Source organism: Bactrocera neohumeralis, chromosome 6 (assembly GCF_024586455.1).
Source record: "Bactrocera neohumeralis isolate Rockhampton chromosome 6, APGP_CSIRO_Bneo_wtdbg2-racon-allhic-juicebox.fasta_v2, whole genome shotgun sequence".
Taxonomy (NCBI): Eukaryota; Metazoa; Arthropoda; class Insecta; order Diptera; family Tephritidae; genus Bactrocera; species Bactrocera neohumeralis.
In genome coordinates this window covers 62,337,436-62,356,271 of record NC_065923.1, presented here as the reverse complement: position 1 = coordinate 62,356,271, position 18,836 = coordinate 62,337,436, and the positions used below count along the sequence as shown (strand labels likewise).

Here is an 18,836-nt window from a genome sequence, read left to right as displayed (position 1 = left end):
CACTAAGTGTTGCCAGATGCAATCTGACATTTCCATTGGAAAGTTTGACATTTTTAGCATAACATCACTCAGAACGTTTTGTCATTTAATCGTGAATTGTTTTATTTACAGGGAATTAAAAAATTCATCTCGGCCAAAAAATGGAATTAACTCGAGAACATTTTCGTGCGATCATTTTTCACAACTTTCGACGTGGATTATCACGACAAGAGTGCATCGATGAACTAAAATCTTTGTATGGCTATGAAGCACCATCCTATAGCACTGTGAAAAACTGGTACAACGAATTCAAGCGTGGCTGACGCTCGCTCAAAGACGAATTCCGTGAAGGTCGTCCAAAAACAGCCGTTGTGCCAGAAAACATCGATGCCGTACGTGAACTGATAATGCAAGACCGTCATGTAACATACCTTCAGATAGAGGCATGCCTATGCATTTCTCCCAAAAAAAGGCTCGTGTGGATTGGTGTAAAGAAATGCTGAAAAAATACGATCGCGGTGCTTCAAAAGACGTTTATAAGATCGTCACAGGTGACGAATCATGGATCTATGCGTATGAGCCCGAAACAAAACAGCAATCGACAAAAAAAAAAATAAAAAAAAAAAAAAAAAAAAAAAAAAAAAAAAAACATTTTCGTTGATAAATATGCCTATTTACATTATTAGGCCAGAAATATATATAGCAACCTACGTATTAGACAATTAACGAGACACTCAATTATATGTTGCGATTAATGAGCAGCTAAATTGCTAAACTTTATGGGACTAAGTTTACTAAGGTGTTAGTTTCCACTACTTACTAATTGTATTAAGAAATAAAGTTATTGTTATTGGTTTATCGGTTAGTTTATTCTCTATTATTGTACTCTTTAAAACGTCGAAACTTTGTGGAAACTCAAAAGTTTCAAAAAATTGTAGCAACAACAAATATAGCTTTGAACTTTAACCAAATAGCTGATGATATTCATTTTACTTATATAAAAATGGAGATAAACAACTCTGGTCATGAGTTTGGTGTATACTAAAATGCTAAGTAGCCAAAGAGTGACACTTACTTGTATTTGTAATATTTACATTTTGTAATATTTCTTTGACGGTGATGTTGTTTACCTCACATTTTTTGTTTTTTTTTTTATTATTTAGTTTTTGTGAATCTCTGCGTCAAAGGTTATGGACTTATGATTTCTGAGAGTTTTTGTTTAGGTATTTTATTTTACGTTTTTACTACGAATTTTTGTTTTGACGAAATTTTTTTTTGTATTTGGTCGTTACTAATAGTTAAATGTACGTATGTATATTCCAAAAACAAAAATAACATTTATTTATACAAATTGGCGCAAGGCACACTTTTGTTTGTAAACAAATATTTTGGCGCAAAACAACACCAAAAATAACTTTTTGTTACGCATCGCATAATTTTTCACACATACTAATGGCATTTACTACTGATTTTTCGAACTCGTTGAGTTTTTTGACTCTATTGAATCGATTAAACTAAATTTCATGAACTGCGTAGATTTTTTATAGCCATCTGCATTGCCAAAATGGTTAATGAATTATTTAAAACGCACAGCAATATCGTCACCAAAATATGTAGACAAACAAATGGTTACGCATTTTTGAGGAATTTCACCGATTAACATTCAAGAAAGTGGGGTATTTGTATGACAAAAAAAAAAATAAAATTAAATTAAATGGCAATGATAAAATAAAGTTGCTAAACCTTTTTCATTTATATTTTATATTTTGCATTTAATAATATATATATATATATTTTTGAAATTTTGTTTATTTCAAATGTAAATTTATTAACTATTTTTTTTACGGTTTGATAACTTTTCAAATTTTGTATATTATAATGGGTTGTCAAAAAAGTATTGCGGTATTTTTATTGAATTTTTTTTTTATTGAAATTGAAATGAATTTTTGATGATTCATGCCCAGCTCTTGACCGATGCTACGGCTGCTACTATGCCGGTCTCTTTCGACCAATTCAGCGATTTTATCGCAATTTTCGACGACAGGCCTTCCGGAGCGTGGCGCATCTTTGACCACCTCTACACCAGAACGAAAACGTTGAAACCATCGTTGTGCGGTGGAAACTGTATCGGGTCCATAAACTGCACAAATTTTATTGGCGGCTTGAGATGCATTTTTGCCTTTATCGTAGTAGTACTGTAAAATATGCCGTTTTTCTCTTTATTTTGCTCCATGTTTGCGACGCTATAACTCACGAACGACTTAAAAGAAACGACAATCGACAATGAGATATGCGACGCCATCGACATAGTTTAGCGAATTAAAAGACAGCGGCAACGCTGGCTAGGTCATCTCGCCCAAATGGACGAGAACACTCCAGCTCTGAAAGTATTCGACGCATTACCCGCCGCGGGAAGCAGAAGAAGTAGCAGATCTCCACTTCGTCGGATAGACTAGGTGGAAAAGGACCTGGCTTCGCTTGGAATCTCCAATTGGCGCCACCTTGCGAAAAGAAGAAATGACTGGCGCACTGTTGTTAACGGTTTCTACGCCAGTAAAGAAGAAGAAGCAACATAATTTAATGTTATTACTCGTTTTATATTCGTTAATATACGAAGGAATTTATATTTTGCAGTCGCTCATTGCATAATTTTTTAATTTAATTATTTAAATTTTAACTATTTTATCTTGTCATTGATATTTTTCAAACATATTTTCTGTAATATTTAAAGTATTATGTTAAAACATGTAATCGTGAAAAATAGAAAAAAAAATTTCTGAAATAAAATATATTCCACCAAATGTAGTTGTAAGCGTTTGATATCTTTTTATCTTATAAACATTTTTTTAACAATATTGATATAAAAAAATAAAAATATCTTTTTAAATTTTGAGAATTAATATTTTAATAAAATTAGTTTTTCTAGAAGAAAGATTTTTTTATGTTTTTTTCGAGTAATTTTGAAATTGTTTTATTCAAAAAATAATATTTTGATTGTTAAAAATTATTTATTTTATTGAAGATTTATATTAAGTATTATGTAATTTAAATTTTCTGTACAATATTTCTTTTTTACTTAAATTTTTATTTTATTTTTTGTTTTAGAATCGTCAGTTAAATTTTTATTAAAATATGTTTAAATACTAAAAAGCTCTATATAAAAAAATTTTAATGTATAGACTAAATTCAAAAAATATTAAAATGTTTTTGATATTAAAATAAATATAAAATATATAAATTAAAAAAATTTTAATATTTTAATAATTTATATATTTTATATTTATTTTTAATAATTTACATATTTTATATTTATTTTAATATTTAATATTTTAATAATTTATATATTTTATATTTATTTTAATATCAAAAATATTTTAATATTTTTTTAATTTAGTCTATATTTTATTTCACTTTTTTAATTTTAAGTCATTATAATTCACAATATATTTTCAAGCAGTCAAAAGAAACAAGTATTTGGTCGAAAATTAAAGTAACCATATTATTTATCGCAGTAATTGCCATTAAATTTGCTGATTCATCTGCAATCTACTATGCAATGAAATTATAACTTTTGTGCAAACAATCAAAAATACAAATTTTTCGCCGAATCATTGGTTTTAGAGAATTTCTATTGCTTCAAATCGAACTTTGTCCTAAAAAGTATGAATTGAATTTATTAATAAATGTTGTTGTTGTACCAATAAGTGAATGTTTGTACCAATAAATGAATGCTTGCAACTTTTTCGTGGAAATTAATTTTGCCTTTGGTAATGAAATAATCGTGAATCACGATGACTCGCTTTTATTTTAGGCCAAGCTATTGTGCAAAGAGAGTGTTGAAGATGTAGAGAAAAGATATGGAGTTGAATATAAATGATTGGAACTTATGTAATATTAGTAGACTGGGGTGAAAGAAATAAGGGTTTAAACTTCACATTTACCATATATTATATACATATATATTCTATTATATAAATATTAAAATTTTATTAGAATTAAACGTCTACTTGCCGGAGAAGACTTGCTATGCTTCAATATACCCAAAATAGAAAAACGAGCCATTTTCAAGTTAAAATGTTGAAAGTGGAGTTAGAAGTTGGTATTTGATAAAAAGTAGGAAGAGAGAGCAAACGAAATATCGACTCAGAATAGTTTTAAAAATCAAGAAGAATTTCTAAGAAAGTTTGAAGAGAGACCGTAGAGCTGACATTCATCTTAATTTATTGAACAAAAATATAACGACAAGTGAAACATTTTAATATTTGTTCACCTGAGAGAGCCATAAAACGGACATTCATCAATATTTTCTAAGAAAGACTAGTTAAGGGGGTATTCTAGTCTAGAGGCTCGAATTTCGAGCTTTTTTCAACAATTAATAAAAAAGAAGCACTAGATATTTTTACTATCCGTTTTTTTATCATTTGTTTAATAAACTTAGAAGAAAAATAATAAAATAACAAAATAAATTAAAAAAAAAAAACATTTTTTCATCGAGTTATGCATCCTTGAAGAAAAGGGGGAAAAAAGAGGCCGTGTCCTCATCGCCATGATTTCTACCCTTGTCGTCATCTGAAAAATAAAACAATGACAGATTCTTAATGAGTACGAATGTCGATATGTCATAAAGCAGCAAAACTGAAAAAAAAAAATTTTCATAAAATGGCGGCTTCTCGAAAAAAAGGACGATTTTTCCATTAATTTTTCAATTTTGTCGATTTTTTCTAAAATATTATAAATTTCAAATTTTTATTTTTTGTTGCTTCTAGTGATAGAGATTATATTTAAAGAATATCCATGTCAAATTTCAAATAAATCGACTGATTAGAACTTGAGATATTGTGGCTACCGCATCAAAAAAAGGAGTTTTGAGAGAAACGCGTTTAAAGTTTTACGTTATACGATATTCGCTCTACCGGTCTAGTTGCCACGTCACTAAAATGGCTATAACTTTGAAAATAATTTGAGTTTTGAAAAATCCTTTTAAGGAAATTTTTTTGAATATCAGAAGGGAATTATGAAAAAAAATTTAGATTTTTTCAGATTTCTAGACTAGAATACCCCCTTAATAGTGACAGAGATACATATGGAAGACCAATTTCTTTTTTTTCAATGAATTTTGTTTACAGTTTCCTGGATTAGACTCAATTTTTTGTAAATTAATTAATAATCGCGTATCAGGTCTATTTATTTTTTTTGAGTTCGTAGTAGAATTTAAAGTCCCAGATTAATATCATTTCAAGTCTTTATTTGCTATACGAAAGAACCCTTGCGTTCCAAGTATCCGAAACCCCAAATATTCAGGGTCTGCTCTTATAATTTTCACATCGACATCGACAAATTAAGGCACTAGCTAATTTAAATAAAAGCCACTTTTTAATTTATATTTTGTATTTTATTTAATTTTTATGTTTTGTTTTTAATTTGAATTCATTTCTTCCAAAACTTATCTAATAAATACTATAATTAATACACATTTAATGCTAAAACTAAATGGGCAAGCCAAGAACGCTAACCCACAATTAATGAGTTGAGAGTTTTACTTTACAAATTTTAAATAATTAACTTACAATTATTTAAAAACACGCCAACACACGCACAAAAATATATAAAAATAATTAATTTAATAAAGAAAAAAGAAATTAATAAAATAAAAATATACATGAAAATTGTAACAATTCAATTAAAAGAATTAGGAAAAAATTAGAAAAAAAAATTATTAAGGAAAACTTTGAGTGAAATCAGAAACCAAATAAAAATTACAAGAATAGGAAACAATAATTATAAAAATTAAAATAACTAATTACAAAAATAAAAAAAAATTATAGAAAATTAATTACAATAATCAAACAAAAATTTCATTACAATAATTAGAAATTAAAATTTTAAATTATAAAAATTATAATCACAAAAATTAACGAAAATATTTTCTTACTAAAACTTTAGGCGAAAAACGAGTATTTACAATTTGTTTTTGTTTTTGATTTTGATTTTTTTTTCAATAAATAATCTTACACACTAATGAAGTTTTTAATGAGTGAGACAGTTGAGTAATAACAAAAAATTTAGAATAACATAATTAAAGCCAGAGTAGTAGCTCCTCAAAAGAGCTTTATCGCTGCAGGCACGCACACTTTGTAGACGATTCACACATTTAAAAATAGTATTTTGTAGTTTTAATAGTAGTTAAAGGTAGTAATGGTAAGTAAAAGCATAAAATCACGTTTTCGCGCCACACGCGCACACACACGCCTCCCTACTCACGCCCGCCCTTCGCACTGCCATACTGCACCCAACACTGCCTTCCCGGCCTTCAACGCGTGGCATGCGGCACTTGAGTATTCTTATCATTATTATTTTAATTTATTTATTGTTCCGCTCAGCGCAGCTTAATGGCCTCTACGCCGACACAATGAACTCCTTGCCGGTCTTGAAGTCCGTGCACTTGAATTGCGCACAGCACTTGGGGAACGCCCAATTGGGATCGCTGGGCAACTCTTCACAGCCGGGCATCTCCACGTACGGGCAGGTCTCAATATTGATCGTCTGTCTGTGTATGTCGCATGTCATGACGGCGCAAATGCCTTTCGGCTTGTACTCCTTGTTCGGCAGCATGGCACGACGGGTGATCTTGTCGAAGCACTTGCCACGATGTGCTAAAAAGAGCAAAGAGAGAAAGCGGAAGTTAATAAATTGTTTTATTACTCATGCGATAAATATGCATATCGCGTATATAAATATGTATATATATAGAAATATATATGTAAAATATACATATATGCGTGTGTGTGTGTGTTGGCGCGTATTGATTGCATTGCGATTTATTATGCTTGCTGTATAGCTTTTGTTGCTGTTGCTGTCGGCTAAGCGCAGCTCAACGACGAGGAAGTAATTATAATATGAAAAGACAACAACAATGACAACAACTAAAAGCAGTGAAAACGCGTGTAACGCTTAATGTTTTTGCGTGCGAATTTTGCATGCCAAGCATCGGTTGTTGTTGTTGCACTGTATGCATTGGGTGCTGTTGAAATATAACTGCTTACAACTATGTGAATTTGTGCGTGTATATGCAAAATTGTATGCAATTGTCTGCATGTTTGTGTGTCTGAGCAGGAAGTGCTTCCTTTGCGGCTTGTGCGCGCTTTTGTAGTGTAAAATAAAAGACTTAAACAACGAACTTGCCAACTGAAGGTTGCCAGCAATTGCAATTTAATGCGAATCTATTTTTTTTTACATACATTTGCTTGAAGTGTGAATTATGCTATTTGGTAGTGTGAAAATGTAATTAATTTTTTAATGTTGCCACCACGAATGGATACTTTTGTGCAAAACATTTTTATGAAAAAATTATAAAATATCATAATTATAAAATTTTTCATTTAAAGCGCATTTTTAATTAATTGCATTGCTTCTAATAGTCTGCATATTTTGTAATAATTGTTTTTGTTTTATTTTCACATTTTTATTTATGAGTTCAGCAACCTCAGCTTTATTTACTGAATTGCCTAGTTTTTGTTTTAAATGCTAATTTTTTTTCTTAAGCTATTAAATTTAATTAATACGCTCCAATTAATGGCATCTATTATTTTTTTGCTTTAGTCTAACAAAAGACTTATGGCGCGAACTTTTTCAAACTACAGCTGATTTACAAAAGATTTAAGACATGAAAAAGCATCGATACATATTTACTTATAAACTTTTAAAACCATTAAATGTCAGTCTTTTGTTGTTAATTACATAGCCAGCAATTTGTATAGAAACATTCATGAATGTATGAACTCATTCGAATTCTGTACATATAACAAAAAAATACTGATTACTCATTATAAGCAACAATGTCATTAAAATCGACACAAAATTCATTAAGCAAAAGTGTCGAAATAGATTGCTACGTCAGCGATATTGACAGCGCTATTAGAAAAAAATCAATTAATGAAATAGAAAATAAATTCAAGAAATGCAAAAAACGTGACACGACGTCTGCCGCATTTGGCGTGTGAGTTCAGTGCTATTTTTATAATTTGCGCATGCGCAAAATGCTCAAGATTTGAAGTCAGTTATATATGTATATGTATGTATTTTGCGATAAAAACTTTTGCTTCAAAGCATTTATTCCTCTATATTTACATATATGTATATACATATGTATGTATGTATACATATACATATACATATATATGTAAATATATAGGAAGAAATGCTTTGAAGCAAAAATTTTTATCGCAAAATTAACACAAATATGGTAAAACAATTTCAGGAATCTAATTTTAGAACGATATAATAGGTGCTAAAAAAATTTTAGAAATCTAATTTTAGAAAAATATACATAAAATATGGATCAAGATAAATTAAAAATGTTTTTTAATAAATTAAAGAAATATTAAATTAGAGAAAATACGCTTCAAAAATAAAAAAAAATAAAATTAAAAATTTTTAAAATAAGTTTTTGAAAATTTGTAATTACTTTTTTGAACAATTGTAATTTTTAGTTAAATAAAAAACATATTAAACTAAAAAAAACAAAAAAAACAAAAAAAACTAAAAAACAATTAAAATTAAATATTTTAAAAATAAGTTTTTAAAATCTGTATTTACTTTTTTAAACAAATGCAATTGTAAAAAAAAACAAAAAAAACTAAAAAACAATTAAAATTAAATATTTTAAAAATAAGTTTTTAAAATTTGTATTTACTTTTTTAAACAATTGTAATTTTTTAAATAAAAAACATATTAAACTAAAAAAGTTGAAAAAAAAAATTTTATAAAATTGGTTAAAAAATTAAAAAAAAATTAATTTTATAAAATATATGAAAAATTTGAAAAAATAAATTTTATAATATTTTTAATTAATATTAGTTTTCATAGTTTTTTTTCAAAATTATTAATTTTTTCGTTCTCATGCCAAATCGTTTTAATTGAAACCAAAAAAAAAATATTTTTGTAACAGTTATTTTTAATATTGAATAAAGCATTGTTTTTACTATTTTTATTATTTTATCAAAATTGTATTAAATAAATAAGTTCAAAAAATAATTGCAAATCAAAACAAAAAAAGTAATCCACAATTCCTTGTGCCATAAAAGCAGCGATCAAAATATGTTACCGCATTTGTAAAAAAGCAAAACATACAAAACCAGCAGAAAACAGGCCTTGCCAAACGACCTTCAGCTTCCAGGCGTCGCGTTGTCGCCATAAAAGTATTTACTTAGTTTATTGTAGCTAGTTGGCATGCTTGAATTCAGCCGAAAGCAGCATAAATTAGCGAAAAACAAAAACAAACATAATTAACCAAATACACAGTGACACTAAAAAGCCAACAACAAAAACAAAAAAGTACAGATGCGTGCGCTGCTGCTGCGTCTTAAAAAACGATTAATACTAATGAATGATTAACAAAAGCGTAATATTTAGAAAATTGGTTAATAAGTTTCAACAAAAAAAAAATAAAAAACAAATTATGTGTATTTGCATATGTAAGCGCGTAAAAGCTGAGCCGCATTCTACATGTATGCCAGTGGAATTCTTCGGCAACCGCTTTTTTGGTGTTTTTGTGTATTGTTTTTGCCCGCCGGTGTAGTTTTACCGGTTCTTGTTTACGCGCTTATCGTTTATCACTCGTACGCTGAGCGCTTTGACGTCAGCGCCGCCAATTACTATAGCGACAAGGGTCTGGAACTAATATTTGCATGTGAGTGTGTGTATTGTCAAAATCAAGAAGCAGAGTTGAAACTGTTTTTATTTTACTTTTGTGCTTTTTACGTTTTTTTTGTTTTTGTATATTTTAAACTTTTTTCATTGTATTTTGGACGGCGTTCACTGACGTCAAATGCAAATTTTTTGGTTTAACCAAAAAGTCAAATATATATACATACGTACATACGCATATTGCTCAGAGCAATGAATCAGTGCTCAAAACAGCTTTGTGGCGGGAATTTTTCGATTTCAGTTCCGTTCCATTTGAAATGAGGTCGCGCTCTGGGTTTTTCTAACTGCATTTCAAGCAAGGCGCTTTAGAATATTTTGCTGAACATTTGCTCACAGTCACGTTGTTTACTTAATTTTGTGCGATTTTTTTAATTTTTTTGGTGATTAGCAAACAGCAAAAAACCGGTACATTTTTCGAGTCTTGCAAAATTTACGTTTTGTTTAAAATCGCGTAAACGTAATTAATTGGCGCCTTAAAAATGCTGCTTAAAAGAACGGAAAAATATGGTTGGAAAAAAATGAAAGTCAAGGATGCGCGTAGAGCTTGTTGTGCCGGCAAAATGTGCGCATGCGTTTGGAATATTATGAAAAAGTAGTTTTTAGTGTGATCTTATATATAAAATTGTTGAGTGTGTCAAGGAAAACAGCTTAAGATGTGGGAAAAAGTTGTGGATGGCAAAGAATTCAGCAAATTTGTGTATAGTTATGTTAATTAAAGTTGGCTTGAACTTTTTTTTATGTTTAAAACAAATTTATGAGAAACTATAGCAATAAAATATATAAAAATTTTTTTTTCTTGTTTTGAACTTAATGACTTAAAACAAATTTAAAAGAAACTATATCACTAAAATATATAAAAATATTTTTTTTACTTGTTTTGAACTTAATGACTATACATTTTTAATAAAAAAATGTTGTTTAACATTTTTAAGTTTTTATATTCCTTTGTAACAATTTTTGTTAAATTTTAGATTAAATGTTTTTAGTTATTTTTTAATTATATTTCTCTTAATACAACTTTTTTTAATCGTGTTACGATAAAGCTTTAGAAATATTTTTTATTTATAAACGATAAATTCCATTGTTTCAATTTCTAAGCGCATACCACTTGCCTACGCGCCACCAAATAAAGAAAAGACTTTTAAACTAAAGACTTAAGCAACGAACCTGCCTACACTTATGCCAAAAATCGTTAAAAAGCACATAAACGTAGTATAACCATATAAACAAGGCAGTTAAGGTAATAAATACAAAAATAAAAGACAAACTAACGAACATATCAAATAGTTTTTTTTAATATATTTGTGGACTTTGAACATTTTTATATACTTTTATTTACTTTATTTAAAATTCTCATTAATATTTTAGTATTTAGAGTCTCTCAGAACAAATTTAGCCTTAAAATCATAAAATTTTTGATAAACAACTAAAATTTAACCTTAATACGCAATCATTTAATGCTTCACAACAAAAAGTGGCTAAGTCAATATTAATTTTTTTGCAACTAAATTCACAAATATGTAAATAATGCACAATCACACATTTTTACAATTTTTCATAACAATTTATAGTTATTTTTGTTTTAATTGTTTGATGCTTTATTTTAAAAAGTGACTAAATCACTATTAATTTTTTTAGTTTTTCAACAAAATGCGCAAATACATAAGTAAATGAAAACTAATAAGCGTACATATAAGACACGTTGCATTTTATAAAAAATTAAATTTATTTCAGCACTTTGAGGCAACAAATGGCAAAACTAATATAATTTTTTTGCAACAAAATTCACAACAGTATTTAAAACCATATTGCACGCACACATATACAGATTTACAATATTTTTTTCTATTTTTTTCATTTTCTGAAACAAAGTTTTACTCACCAGGATGGAAGGCAGCGGGTTGTGTGAATACGGCAGCATTTGTACTGCTTAAGCAGCTGACAGCAATAACTGCCGCGACGAAGATTAAACACACTTTTAGTGAGCACATTTTTTTGTGATTGTTGTAAAAATATTTTATTATTTTTTATAGAAAATGCTGTTTTCTCACTCGATTTGACAAAGTTTTTTATACTTTTGCAATTCAAAAGCTTTTTTTCAGCAAGAAAGTAATTTTTTTAAACACACAATTTTATTTATTTTTCTGCTTTGCTTTAAATTTGCTTTAGCTTTCTGCCAACTTGGACTTTATAGTTCTGATTGTTGATCTGTTTACGTTGAGATCGAGTTTTCAACTGAAATTCACATCGAGCTGACGCTCATATTTAAACCAAATGCCACCACTCTCTGCTGCTGATGTCTGCGCTTACTCAGTTGTTGTTATTATTGTTGTTTAGCATTTTATTTTGTTTATTAACGCGCACCGGCAAAGCGATCCCCATATACATGTTAGTATTTTGCACGTAAGTAAACACGTTGAGACGCTCGAGCGACTAAGCGAGTGTATAGCGGGGAAGAAGCTGGAAAAAATGGAGGAAGAAATTAAAAAAAAAAAAAAAAAATTATAAAAAAATATGAGCAAAAAAACTAATCAGCACAATTCGTGACGTGCTCTTGTTGATGAGCTGGATAAACAAAATTTCAGCAGAGCAGCTGAACAAAAAAAAGTTAAGAAATAAGAAAAAAGCATACCAGAGGTGAACAACAAGCAAAAAGAAATGTAAAAGTTCGAACTAAATTTAATATGCCTTCGTTAGAGATAAGAACATATATTATATAAGTAAAATACAGAGATACGAATATCAGCCTGCAGTTTTCTAACATAATTACATAAAAATATGTTGTATTATATTGTATATGTATATATATATGTGTCTTCATCGTCACTTGAAAAAATTGGTTCCGGAATTCTTAGGTCTTGGAGTGACTCAGAGTATTTTTGCGGTCAGTCTTTCAACCTCAAATCAACATATTCTGTTGTTTTTGGACGTTAGTAACAATGTTTAGAGAAGCCTGCCAGACACCAAGAAGCAATCTATGTAAATATTTACTAATATTTGTTTTAGCATTACGAAACATCAGATAGTGAACAGTTTAACTTATCACCCATTCAGAAGTGAAAGAACTGAATATATATGAATATATAATCTCTTGGAGCGAATTATCAGTTGTGAATTACATTGAGCAGCAAGCAAATCGACTACAACCATACTTTAGACTTTGGACGTTGGCAACGTCAGGCCATACAAATTGATGAGGACTCGCTAAAAGCACCTGGAGCTTTCTTAAAAGTTTGTTATGCATAAAGTTTATATTCCAGATTTGACACCAAGTATTCTTGTCTATTATCAATTATTTGGCTGGTGAAAAATTCATTTCAGAACAAGCTCGACAGGATTTCTATGGAAGGGTCATTATGAAATTACTTAAAAAAGGGCTTCGAACGAAGCGGTGCATATTTCAACAAAATTGAATCACTAAAAGTGCCAATAATTCAATTTAATACAAAAAAAAAAACAAAAGCGTAATACTCTTCACAAATACAATATTCTTCGGAAAATTTTTTTAGTGGTATGTTTGTATGGCAGCTATTTGCTATAGTGACTCAAACTGATTAATTTCTTCAAAGATTGCTTTGTTGCCTTAAATTATAACCCTTGCCAAATTTCTTGAGGATATCTCGACAAGTGCAAAAGCTTTCCATACAAGCACTTTATTCCGCCGTTCACTTTGCATGGCAGCGATAAGTTGTAGTGGTCCAATATCGGCCGTTCCGATAAATGAGCAGCTTCTTGGTGAGATATAATACTATATTTTGATGAATTAAATAGCCTTTCGTTTTTTACTTTGAAGGCGATAAAATAAATATTGATGAATAATGAAATATTTAGCCTTTTGTTTACAATTTCCGGGTAATTTTTTGTCACAATGTATTACAAGGAATTAAACCCTGCTGTTAGTAGGTTGTTATGGAGTTATAAATATTCACTAATTTGCCTGTTGGAGGCAAATCTTGAGCAAATGCACGTATCCCCAAATGTCAAACCTTGAAACACCGTTGAAAGCTGAGTTCGGTATTCTGAAAAACTTTGTGGAATATGTGTATCTGAGTCACAGGTATTGCTTGGCATTGAGCATGCCGTTTAGTAGTTAAGATATTTTGCCGCGAACAAAAATAATTCTAACAGAGTATGCTCGAGAAAAGGTGACTTGAAGCTAAATATGGCGAATAACATAAGCAACGGCATGCTTTTTGCTGCATTTAAATGACAAGCAATTCTTTTGAGACAACTACGCGTGTTTGACGTTACTATCGGCAAACATTATAATCGAATATCAAGAAAATTATATGCTGAGTTGCTAAGCAGTGGACTATTATTTCTTTATTTTTCTGTTGAAGATGCTGGCAAGTTTATCACGGTCCACTTATATATGCACCGCCATGCGTTATGTTCTTCTAGATTTTACCAGGGCCTAAGCATTGTTATTCAAATTGCCGTTAAAAGTTAGTGGTTGGTATTGCAGCAAAAAAAAACCTTAGTTTTACTGGAAATTTTTATTGCGATATTTGTATATCAGCTTGAAGACATTGTTGGCAAGTTTTTTACGAGCTCATAATCCTCACTGAGCATCATCCTTAAGCTTAAAAATATAATTTATGCTTTGATTCTGAAGTTAGATTGCTGTTGGCTTCACTTGTAGAATAAAACAGTTACAGCGAAACAAATTTGACATTTTTCTCCAGCAGTCAATTTGCATGTTTATCAATATTGCTTCTCAAAAATGTTAATTTCCAAACTTACCCACACCGCAGGCCATTCAGAGACACTGTAATTTATCGCAGTCGGCATAAAATTCAAAAATTAAAATTTTTTTCAAACATTTTTTCATTGCATAAATTTATGTGTGGAATGTACGTGAATTTTCTGAACTAACTCTCAAGAACCGGTTAACTGTTTTCTTGTCTTTCGGTTGTTCATATTCCTTTCTACAAAACTATTTGCCATCACCACATAATAGAGATGACTATGAATTGGCAGATATCTTTTGCGTGTTTCAGCAGAGAAGGTTCAGTTAATTATATATATGGCCGCAAAAGATTTTTTACTTTAACATTTCATTAAAATTTGTTGTTTTAGAAAAAAAAATTTTTTGTGAGCATTTTTTTAGAAACCTCAATTATATATCATGATCAAAATATGATTTTTGCACATCTCCCATAATTTCACTCATTACACTCTCTTGAGAAGTGAAGCATTGTTGACATGGAACTTCGTCATTCTTAGCCAAACACGAGGTATCACATCGCGTTGAAATCACTTTTGAAATTGACTTAACAAGGCGATTGTTGCGATTATACAGCATTTTGCCGTTTGCTGCGTCCATCCGCCTTGTGTGGGCGTGTGTGCACGTACAAGGCAGCGCCAGGCCCGCCGACAGCGGAATGACTCCACACACCACCAACGACAGCGCTTACCCACGAGCGCGCACAGGCGTTCACACGCGCTTCACTAACAAAAGCTGCCTATAAATGGCCATGTCGGAGCGGCCCACTCAATTACGAAGCCGAAATCTTCCATTATAATCAAGTCAGTTTGTTAAACGCCGACATTAGAGCGATTAATACGCATTTAATTTGCAATGCAGTCGGTTTTAATTGAATATTACAAACGAAGCTGTCACTTTTTGTGACGTGTGATAATAGTGATGTTGGCTAGCCGATAATTGAGATAGGTGTGGACTGAATTGCAGCGTGTAAAAATAGCTTTATTGCATGGCAAAAATGGTTTACAAAAAAAAATACCGGTAGATGTGTGTATATTTCTTGTTGATTGTTGATTATATATGAATGTATGATTTTAACAATATTTTACGAAATTTTTGTGCATAAGCTCTTCATAATAGCATTTTTTATACTCAGCACATCTTGCTATAGAGTATTATAGTTTTGATTACCTCATGGGCTATTGTATCACCCAAAACTAATCGAGATAGATAGTATAGGATTTTATACATATACTTATATACATGTATTCTAAGGGCGATGATTTTGCCACTCTTTCACTGAAAACATAGTTTTGCTTGAAAACATAGCGGGTTCTCTCTTTTTTATTATCTCTGCTAATGATATAGCGGATATCTTTCAAAGCATATATAAAGGGTTCCCAATTTCTTTAAAGAAAAAGCATAGAAACTTCAAATTTTAAATTTAATGTTTATTATCATTCGAAAGAATGTTCCTTGGCATTTATTTTATAAAGTTTATCGTTTTCTAAAGTTGGCCGTGGCTACATCTCAGATGGTTCTTACGTAGAGTCTAATTTTCGATGATTCGTTTGAGCATTGATGTTTTGCTACAAGGCCTGAATCGAAGCCGGATTGTCCACATAGACTTTAGACTTTATATAACCCCACAGGAAAAAGTCTAACGGTGTTATATCACACAATCTCGGTGGTCAATCGATTGACACAAAACTTGAAATTATATGCTCAGCGAAATGTTCTCTGAATAAATCCATTGATTGATGCGGTGTATGGGAAGTGGCGCCGTGTTGTTTAAAACAAATGTTGCTCACGATTACGAGTTTCAATTTCGGGCGTCAAGTAGTCGGTTTTTCGATAACGGTCGCCATTGACGGTTACGTTCTCACCGGCTTCATTTTTGAAGAAATACAAACCACACCAAACTGTTTTTTACTGTATGAAATGGTAGCTCTTGAATCTCCTCAGGTTGCTCTTCGTCCCGAATTCCGCAATTTAGTTTGTTTACCGGATTTGTAAACTTTGTTCAAGCGTAAGGCTTTTCGTGATAAAATGCCAAACAATACTGAACAAAAACATGACAGCTTGACACGAATCACGCGTGATCTCTCAAAAATAAGCCCGTTAAAACCGTTGAAACCTCACACATAAATAAAACAACTTAATAGCTTAACTTAACTTGTGTGTCGAATTTCAATTGATAGAAAGTATGAGTAGTATATATATGTTGTATACATTTATCCTTTATATAAATATAGTTTTATAAATTTTAGCAGAAAGATTCCTCTATTTTTTAAGGAAATCCTAAAAATTTCATTGGTAGCGCCATCTACTGAAAAAATTACACAATTAATTCTTGAACATTTATGACCTAAAGCGGATATATTAATTTTGTTAAAACCCAGATGAACATGTTCGAAACTCTATAAAACGAACTGCGTTAATATAGCCATGTCTATCCGTACGTCTGTATATAGGAGAACTAGTCGATCATGAAACTGCTCTTTTGTCAAACCGCCGCTATCTATAGCATATAGCTGACATACAAACTGATCGATCAAAGTTAATTCCTGGCTTCAAAAACATTTTATTTTGACTAGGTATCTTCACGAAATTTCGCCTAGATTATTGCTCTGTCAATGCTACTATTTCCAATCAAATTGTTCAGATCAGACAACTATGGCATTTAAACTGACTGAAGATCTTTTTATATTATATGCTTTATGTGAAAGGTATTATATTTAACTTCGGTGCAATCGAAATAACCGTTTTTTCTTGTTTTTTGTTATTTATTTATGAAATGTAAATAAAAATTATGTAAGCTATTAATAGGATAACACCCCATACATCGCTGGGTCAAAAAGCACTTTAAATTTCTAAAATTCTTCATGTCTTTCTGAAATAAACGATGACTCAATGTAATTTGCATCAAGATGACAAAGCGCTAATATATAGTATATGCCGATGTGGACAAATGAATAAGCATCAGTATAAAGTATATTTATAAGTATATATAAAGTATTTAATATCGTTAGTATGTAAAGCGACTGAAAGGGAGAGTGTACATAAAATCAATTATCTAAGCACCTTTGCGATTTATGAATTTATTGAAGAAAATAAAATGCTGGTAATCAATATACAAACCCACACATATATGTGTGTATTAGGGAGGTCAAAAGAACATAATTTTTTTTCTCAGATTTGTAAAGGATTTTTTTATAATTGAGTTAAATTCTTCAAAAAAAGCAAATTAACAACAAAGTAATCAAACCTCAACTTTTAATATCATTTAAACGGTTCTTCTTCTTTATTGGCGTAGACACCGCTTACGCCATTATAGCCGAGTTAACAACAGCGCGCCAGTCGTTTCTTCTTTTCGCTTCGTGGCGTGGTCCTTTCAACGGAGTGGAGGTCTTCCTCTTCCTCTGCTTCCCCCGGTGGGTACTACGTCGAATACTTTCAGAGCTGGAGTGTTTTCTTCCATTCGGATGACATGACCTAGCCAGCGTAGCCGCTGTCTTTTAATTCGCTGAGCTATGTCAATGTCGTCGTATATCTCATACAGCTTATCGTTCCATCGAGTGCGATATTCGCGCAATGACCCATAAATCTTTCGCAGAACTTTTCTCTCGAAAACTCGCAACGTCGACTCATCAGTTGTTGTCATCGTCCAAGACTCTGCACCATATAGCAGGACGGGAATTATGAGTGACTTATAGAGTTTGGTTTTTGTTTGTCGAGAGAGGACTTTGCTTCTCAATTGCCTACTCAGTCCGAAGTAGCACCTGTTGGCAAGAGTTATTCTGCTTTGGATTTCCAGGCTGACATTGTTGGTGGTGTTTATGCTGGTTCCAAGATAGGCGAAATTATCAACGACTTCAAAGTTAGGACTGTCAACAGTGACGTGGGTGCCAAGTCGCGAGTGCGACGATTGTTTGTTTGATGACAGGAGATATTTCGTCTTGCCCTCGTTCACTGCAAGACCCATTTGCTTTGCTTCCTTGTCCAGTCTGGAGAAAGCAGAACTAACGGCGCGGGTGTTGAGGCCGATGATATCAATATCACTGTACACTCTTATAAAATATTGTACCTGCTCGATTAAGTTCTGCAGCTCGAATTATTTTCTCCAGCAGCAGATTGAAGAAGTCGCACGATAGGGAGTCGCCTTGTATGAAATCTCGTTTGGTATCGAACGGCTCGGAGAGGACCTTCTCGATCCTGACGGAGCTTTTGGTGTTGCTCAACGTCAGCTTACACAGCCGTGCTACAAGAGTATGCTCGGGTTTTGAAACATTCTGTTAGCCGCCGCATCATTTCGTAGAATTTTCGAATATTACCCCTGTCGGCCAACTTGTCAAGCTCTTCATACTTACACATTTCGGCCTCTTTCTTTTTCTGTCTGCAAATGCGTCTCGTTCCCTTTTCAACTCTCGGTATCTATATCACCCCG

The 18,836-nt window shown here is 31.2% G+C and overlaps 1 protein-coding gene across 1 annotated transcript; it reads right to left on the bottom strand.

The window, feature by feature from the left end:
• Nucleotides 1-5,890: 5,890 nt before the first annotated feature.
• Nucleotides 5,891-14,782, bottom strand: LOC126763233 (uncharacterized). Its single transcript, XM_050480547.1, has 3 exons — nt 14,428-14,782; nt 11,567-12,144; nt 5,891-6,632 (listed from the first exon to the last, which is right to left on the bottom strand). The coding sequence occupies exons 2-3, from the start codon at nt 11,673-11,675 to the stop codon at nt 6,376-6,378; spliced, it is 366 nt and encodes a 121-aa protein (XP_050336504.1). The 5' UTR covers nt 11,676-12,144; nt 14,428-14,782; the 3' UTR covers nt 5,891-6,375.
• Between the last annotated feature and the right edge of the window lie 4,054 nt (nt 14,783-18,836).